This window comes from Rhynchophorus ferrugineus, unplaced genomic scaffold (genome assembly GCF_030347505.1).
Source record: "Rhynchophorus ferrugineus isolate W39M unplaced genomic scaffold, kcgeb_rfMv2 rfM3, whole genome shotgun sequence".
Taxonomy (NCBI): domain Eukaryota; kingdom Metazoa; phylum Arthropoda; class Insecta; order Coleoptera; family Curculionidae; genus Rhynchophorus; species Rhynchophorus ferrugineus.
Genome location: NW_027472582.1, coordinates 48,217,809 through 48,226,390, shown reverse-complemented (window position 1 = coordinate 48,226,390; position 8,582 = coordinate 48,217,809). Strand labels below are relative to the sequence as shown.

The window sequence follows — 8,582 nt, the reverse complement described above, 5'->3', positions numbered from 1 at the left end:
TATTTACACAAATTTACTTAATATTTTTAAATACAAATAAAGATAACATTAAAGTTACTCTGCCGAATCACAATTAAAATGCAGTTAGGTGTAAAGAAAAATCTTATATAAAAAAACTAAAAACCTCACTGCACACAGTCTTTGATTCGAACAGATATTAATAGACAAAATAATTAAACGAGAAAATAACTTAAAAGCGACGTTATACAAAAAAAATCTTAAAAGTAGTCAGTGAGGTAGAATTTGCTGGATTACTTAAAATCAATTCAAACAATAAAAAACAGAATAATTTTCAAGTTTTAATCAATAAAAAGACATTGACACTAAAATTAAAGTAATTAGGTATAAATAAAAATTATATATGTACATATTGGAAATTGTTTCATTGTTTTCTATTCCAGTGACAAGATTTTTTTCGAACAAATAATCGCTACATTTATTTCTATCTACGTACCATTGCGTTTCAATATGCAATTTCTTACGAAAAAACCAGTTTTCAAGTCAGACACGCCGGTATTTCAAAATCTTTCTGCCAATACAACATCTCTCGTTACACCAATTGAATTAAATTTAACATTTTCTTTTCAAACACAAAGTGAAGGAAACAGCAACGCCCAACGACAAGCTTATTCGTATAACTGGTTTTTTTATCTTTAAATAATCTATTCATCCGCTAACACTTATATTAGATCAAACAGCTCTAGAAATATTTCCTTTCCGCGATGAATGGAAATGTTTCTACCCAGAGAACCATCTTACATATTTATCTATATCTCTATTTAACATTCAGTTAAATTCTTTGACTCAAACAATCTCCAATTTAAATTTAATAAGAATTTAAAAAGATGAGACGGTAATGTTACCTGTCCCACACGACCAACCTACTTATAATAGTAATAAGACACGTAATAAATTGAACACAAATATACTTTTTACAGAAAAAAATATAACTACAATAAAATTTTACTATAAAGAAAGAAAATCGTTATGCCTAGATATTTTCTTGTTTTCTCTTATGTAAATTTGGGCAACAGTCTTAACCATTTCCTGTTGTGTACTAAATGCTTTTTTTATATAAAAGAATATTTCTGTGTTTACAAAATTACTTTCTTTTGATAAATCGAAATTGAATTTTTACGATCCTGAATGCTAGTATTAGAGTAAAAAAATTGAGAAAATTCTTTTTACATTTTACATTGATCTTTCGTGAGAATACCTAATATATGAATATTTACAAAATTTACTATCAATGTGCTATAATTACTCCAGTATAATGGATGAATACGAATTGAATTGATAATTTGCATTTTTCCATTATGGTACTTGATTAAGTACAACTTATCTTGTTAAAAATAGCACACATCTTTTTTTTTATATGTACAAAGTCAGCATTATACGATAATTGCCTTATATTTATTAATTGTGTATTTATCCCGATACGACGGTGATTAGATTATACTGTCGAATTTTTATTTTCAGATACAAACAAAATAAAGTCGTATTCAGCGGTTTCAATTGATAAAATCAGTCTAATTAAGAAAATTTGTATTACTTCTCAGTCTATTTTGAATTAGTTACTATGAACGATACAATGAGCAAATAATTTAAATGAAATCTAATGATATCCACGATAAATGCACCCGAATTAAGTACTATTATGTCAGAACCTGATTACAATTTTGTTCAATTCTAATGATAGAAGTGCGAAAAATGATTATAATGTTATAAAAGAGATATATGACAAGAGGGAGTCAAGATTATATCGCTTAGAACTGATACGAGTGTAAAACAGGTCCGGTGGAATTCATAAATTAAAAAATATGTTACATATAAATATATTACACCGATTATGGTCTAGAAAGCACAATTTCGAATATAAATTCTAATATAGAACACTTCTGAGATCATTAAAAAAATTTTTGGCGCTATAATGAATATAATGATCATTATAACAGAACACAGATATACAGCGTGTTTGATTAAATGGCACAATTTTGAAAAGATGTTTGATATTGCTGTATAAGGGGTACACACTACGCGCTTTTATAAAGTAATTACCAATTTTTGATTTGCTTATTGCCAGATTCTAAAGGAAAATCCTGACGTTCCATTATGGCGAAACATAGTCTACTCTCCCTACAACAACTGGCAGTTATAAAATGGCAGTGATGATCGAGAATATGTGTTAAAAATTAATCATGCTTAGGGGCCATTTAAGTCTAGTGTTTTATGTGTGACAAGAATGCACCAAAATTCAAGGGGATAATGTTTTTATATGCAGTTTCTATTGACGTGAACCAAGTTTACGGTTTTGGTTATGGTCTATTAACAAGAAGTTACTCGATAAGTATTTTTTCACTATTTGTAAATAAATAAGATGTCCTTTCATAGAAAGGTGTTATATATGCACATCCATGTTAACTTTAACTACAAAAGATATCCAAACTGGAATATCTTTACAGTCGTTTCTATGTAAAAATACGCAGATCAAAGCAAAGCTTGACGCATATGCTTATTTTTACATATGGACTGTGAATAGTTAATTTGAACACACATAAAATTGTTTTAACTAAAAAGTGATAAAATCAAAAACCTACATACGCTTAATAATTACCTATTTTAGAAGGTTTCAAAGAACCACAAAAATGGCAGTGGAGTCTTAACTGGTTGAATAAACGGTCAGAACCAACCTGTCCTTTCCGATAGTCATATTTTACTCTAACTTACTTACAACTTACATACAGCCTAGTACAATGAACTCACAAGTATTTTTTACAACAGCACTCCAATAGAATAATCTAAAATTTTTTGGAAATATTACAAAATCTTACATTTTTCCATCGTCTTGTGATTTTCTTTGCATTTAAAAATTTAATCTAAAATTACAGTATAATGATGCAGCAATTTAATTATTGATATAATCATAATTTTAATTTGAACACATATTGGTGGACAGCAGATAATTACATGTACATCTCCAAAATTTGGATTTTAAATAATTTTGATGCGTCACTTTAAGAATTAAGTTATTTACAAAATAATAACTCAAATTTAAAATTTATCAAATGGCTGAGCCATAGGCAAATATATTATATGATAAAAAAACGACCTAAATCAAAGACAGACAAAACTTAAAGAACTTAAAAAAAGCTAAAAGTTGAATTTTCAACATAAGATACAGTTAAATACAAGAAAATAGTTTTGAATATATTTGTATATATATCTTGGGAAATTAGTCTATTGGAGGCATGGACTTTCCTAACACACGAGATCCGACTTTATCAAAGCTATCTACTTTTACCATACAAAAACTAATAAAGAAACGACTTGCTTTTGTCTTATATCACAGCTGAACGTTTACGAATATGTTTTGTTTAGTATGCCTGTCTATAATTTTACGTAACAAAACATTTTGTGCGTTTGTTCGTACTATGTCTAGGATTTACTTATGAAATTATTCTCTATTATTATTAGTACTAGTTTCTGTATGATAAATCTTGTCAATCAGTTAGACGTAGTGATTTGATTCAGTTTAATATTTGGTATCAATACGTCCGGATTATGACTTTTGATCATGGATATTTAAATTTTGATCATGAGTTTCGCCTTTGAAATATTACCAATCTTTCTGTTGAAATTATCTTTGTATTTACTTTCTGAAACATTCTTACATGTTTTATACACGATAAAAAGAAATAATGTGTTTATACAAAATATTTAATAATAAATTGACTAATTTAACTGATTGATTTAATAAAAAATTGAAAGTTCACAATGCTTTACAAATTTTAAAAAGAACAAAAGTGAATCTGTCAATATAAACATAATTTTTTAATAACACTGATTAAAAAAGGCGAAATGATGACCTAATAATATCACCTATGTTGAACAAATTCTATTGTAATACATGAGTGTCAAATCACTACTGCTTAACGCTCATTTGTTAATGTTTGACCATTTAAATTGGATCACTGTGGTTAATAGCAACCACGGTAGCTATATAAATATGTATATGTATAAATAACCGCTAAAAAGGCGTTTACTTAAGAACTAGAGCCTTTCGGACCGAATGGGACTCGTGACGAGAGACCCACTGGACGAACAATAAGTAGTACTATATACATGCGCGAAGGGTTCTATTAAAATTAGTATCACGTAATTTTAACGGGTTTTCGCCGTTGTTTTTGGCCGGTCTGTTTCTGGATGTGTGGAAACAGAGTTGGCCGAAGGGCCTCACGTGCAGCGGGTGACAGGGATGGTATGGGCATGGCCTTTATTGATTTGTACTCTTTTTCTGAGACCCACTCATCTGGAACACTAAAAAATAAACATAAGATTTTAATATATAAAACACTATTGTAACAGAGAAATAGAGATTTAACTTTATAGGAAATTTTGATGAAATGTTTCGCGACGTCCAACATGTTGATGTCGCTACTTTTAACTTATTACTTGTTTTAATCCCTAAGCTATGGCCGCGACGGGACCTAATTAGTTTACTTCGTCTATATAGCGCCCTTATTGTTTATTTGTTTCGGACGCCGTTTTCAGTGTGTCTAACCTAAGGAGCAATGTATTTAGCTTTTTATAACGTTTAGAGATTAAGCTATTAGTTCATTAGTATTTATAAGACGGTAGCAATAAGTAAAGTGAATTCTCGATCTGTGTTGTATACCCAGATGCATAGATAGCAAAGAAATGCAGAATCATTTTACTTTGAAGAAGTATTTAACTGTTTTTAAAAAATTGTTGATAATGTTAAAAATCCCGAACTGACTGGATTAATCATCAAAGAAATGTATAATTATTAAAGCGTCTTTTGTTGTTGTAAGTTGAGGTACGTTTATTCATATTAATAATCATATAAAATATGAAATATTTATTTTTAATTTTTGAAATTAAACCCTTTCCGAAAGAAACTACACAAACGGCCATATACTTTTATTCTTGGATCAATTGTTTGATAGTTGAAACTCCATTAAAATAATAGATCCTGAATGCAAACCTTTTAAGAGAGGATTAATCAAAGTTCAATACAGTAGGAATTTTAGTGCAAAGCGATTGAGGAATTAATAGTGCTTAAATTTTATTGCCTAAGAACAAATTTGTTAAAGTGAATTAAAAATGTAATTATCCGAATAAATATATTAGCTTAAGGCTACTTAATCAAGATAATTTGGAATTTCTTTTGGGTCTATTACAGTTCATGGATTGAAGAATATACATCCTTTGGCTAGTATGTTCGACAAATCATTTAAAGTACTCATAAGTTAATATTTTTCATCTCATTTGCCTTTTGCTTGAAATGCTTGAAAATGTAAAGAGGATTAATTCCATACTAAGGAATGTATTACAGTGAATTGAGACATTGTAACTTCACTTTATACCTTCAAATTCCAGATGTTCCTATATGAACAAACGAGGCAAGCCCCAGAAAAAATTGTTTTATTATACTGTTAGTAGTTCATTTAGTTATCTTTTTCATTTTATCTCACGATATTGCCCCGTTGATAATATAACATATTTTTTGTCAAACGTCTTTAAAAAAATGTAAATTTAAAGCCTTTTAATTGTACATTATTTAGTGATCTTCCAGATATAACTGGATAAAACAGGTATACAGAATTTTAACAGATATATTTTACAAATACAGAGTATACTATATTTATATTTTATACATAATTTGCAGTTTTACATTATATTTATATCATTCATTGAAGTTTTATTAGTCAATTAAACTTGACGTCAGGGCAGTCCGGTGCCAAACTTTATCAAGGAGCCAATCAGATGTTTTTATAGAAAAATGTTTTCCTTACAGGTGCCTATAATGGAGATTTAAATAGACCAATCAAGTTACTTGAATGGCCGATTTAATCCCAACTGGATGTTTGGTAAAACAAAACTGTTCTGCAGAGATCCTTATTGAGCTTTCTCTCTATTACTCTATGACTATTATATACATCAATACTTACACATCACAGGGGTGCCATCGAACTAGCAATTCTTTGTTGCCTTTCGAGTCGGTCCTTCTGGCTAAGATCTGGCTCTGAAGGCTGATAGTTTCTCCTGGACTTTCGATTCGGCCTAGAGTTCGAGCCTGCGTCATTTTGAGAAGCTTATGCTGCAGTCCTTCCATGATACCAGAATCAATGAAATCAAACATACGAGCTGCGAAATATCGAATAAATAATGTTAGGTAGGGGTATAAAAGGATGTAAATTAAATTTACAATAAATAACAACAGTATAAACACATAATATGGTAAGTTAACTACTAATATTAATTGTGGATCCATTTAATCTATATGCATCCATATATATTAAGGATACTTGACTCATCTGGAAACTACAATATAAAATAGTTAAAACCACCTTCACTTCCTTGCTGCCTACTTTTCATATTTTGCGGTTGGCTTCCGCGCTAATAGAACTAATTAAATAATTAATTACATTTTGAGATATTGAATAGCTTTAAAATAAATAGACGTTTTTATAATTTTGATCACCAAAAAGCAATTTGATATTAATAGTCACGAAGGCAAGTCATCTAACCGGGTTCTAACCGAGCCGGTATAACGCTTTTAGTAGTATTTCATGAACTTCTTTTAGAGATAAAATGGTTTTATAACACCATATTTTGCTCTGATTCATCAGTACGACAGCTAACATCTTCATGGAAAGACTTGAGAACAAGACACTAACAGCACCTTATCTGAACCCTTTAGATATGAAATGAAAAGGCTCGACCAGTTCCTGACTCAAACAAATTTTCAACAACCAAATATCCAATTCATCACAGAGATTGAGAATAATCTACTGTATGACCAGTAAGATCCAATATTCATGTACTATAGAAACGGAAACAGGAAAAGATAAGACCAAAGAAGTCATAGCAGACTTTTTGTTTCTTCTGGGAATAACAAACTACATTGGCAAGTTACTATATCAAGAAATATATCAAAGTACAGGAAGATATCGCGGGTTTTACCCCAAAGCCATATAAGATTCCCTAAAAGTTACTGGAGTGAATAAGATCTATGAATGTGGGAGAATCTATAGGAGAAACTGAGAGAGGATGATGAACGATGTATACAACGAAATATGGCTAAGTCAGTCTTTGCTATATGATGAATGTATAGAACATATATACAATAAAGTCAAAGTCATGGCCACTCGACAAGACTATTTTGAAATAACATACCCCGCCATGGATATTGATAGACACTAAAATAATTTCTACAAAGACGAATGATATAAGATTAACCCTATTTGGCACATCATCCTTTCAGTTCACTTTAATTGGTCTCAAGACCATAAAAATGCAAAATGAATAGCTTGATTACTAAGCTGTGACATGTACATGTTTTGATTAGTAATCCCAAGACCAGAGCTCTCACAGTGAAGATGCAATATGTGACAATCAACAGAAGCAAATTATTCAATAGTAGATTGAATTAAGATACAGTCAGATTCTACATCTCTGTCTCCATTGCTGCATTATTCAATTGAGAGAGATGTTTTTCGAGATCTATTTAATTATATTTTTATCCATTTTCAAATATCGAAGCAAATACCAGGTCGGGAAGTTGACATTTGGTAATTACAAGTAAAAAAACGTGCTCCTATATCTCAAAATCTTCATTAGTAATACATATTAACTCTATATATGAAGACTACATAAAAACTGTTTTTTATCTTTAAAAGATGAAAAACACAAAATAAAGTTGATTAGAAAAAATAGCTCTTAGAGAAAGATAAAGATTTTTATTTTAATATTTTAATTTTTATTTTTATAATTATTTTGCTCAACTAATTTTTTTTTAAATAGCCTTCTAATTATATAAACTTTAATAATAAACCAGAGTATATCATCTTTGGCACTCATTTTTCACAAAACTTTTATAAACATCCAGCAGTGGTTTAATGTTGTATAATGTATATTCACTGTATCCCGATGCTTTACCCGTTCGCGAAAAGTTGATTTAGGCACATAACTTAAAATACTTCATTTTAGTGGTAAAACATACCTACCACTGTGGAGTTTATGTACCCATGGAGGAGTACCATGGGAAGGGGCGGTAATGTGGATTAAAGGTGTTCATCGGAAAACGATCTTGAATTAAACTGTAAAGAAATATTACCTGACCAAGGCTGACGCCTAAAACGTATTATACGTCCATTCCGCTTGAATAGCTTCACTGGTCCGTTCTCTACTGATTTCTTCGCACTGGTGTTCTGGCTGCCATCTGTGTTGAAATGATTGTTTACATGTCTTTCCAGCATCAACTGAAAAGTTAAAATTATAATTATAACAACTCATATCAAATTTAAGTAAATAAGTAAAACTATGATTTACTTTGTATATATTTTTTTTAAATTGATCCCAAAACATCAGTTACAAACAGAATTATACATAATTACTTATAATTTATCTAAAATATGACTGTTGCCTTGCTTGGCTGCATTTTAAATCTATATGGAGCGCTCACTAAGTCGTTATTAAAACTACTTTATTAATCCAATTATTATCATTTTACTAACAAAAATCTGGATTTGGAGTTGCTTAAAATGTTTTTAGGATCA

General features: G+C 29.9%; 1 protein-coding gene across 5 annotated transcripts in view; it reads right to left on the bottom strand.

Annotated features, from left to right (window-relative positions):
• Positions 1 to 8,582, bottom strand: part of jing (AE binding protein 2 jing) — a 314,777-nt gene continuing 306,195 nt past the window's right edge. For all 5 annotated transcript variants that reach the window (XM_076401301.1, XM_076401303.1, XM_076401305.1 and 2 more), the window contains exons 7-9: positions 8,141 to 8,285; positions 5,973 to 6,168; positions 1 to 4,317 (exon numbers count right to left, since the gene is read on the bottom strand). In XM_076401301.1, coding sequence (XP_076257416.1) covers positions 4,152 to 4,317; positions 5,973 to 6,168; positions 8,141 to 8,285 — 507 coding nt within the window. In that variant the 3' untranslated portion in view covers positions 1 to 4,151. The remainder of the gene's footprint in view (positions 4,318 to 5,972; positions 6,169 to 8,140; positions 8,286 to 8,582) is intronic.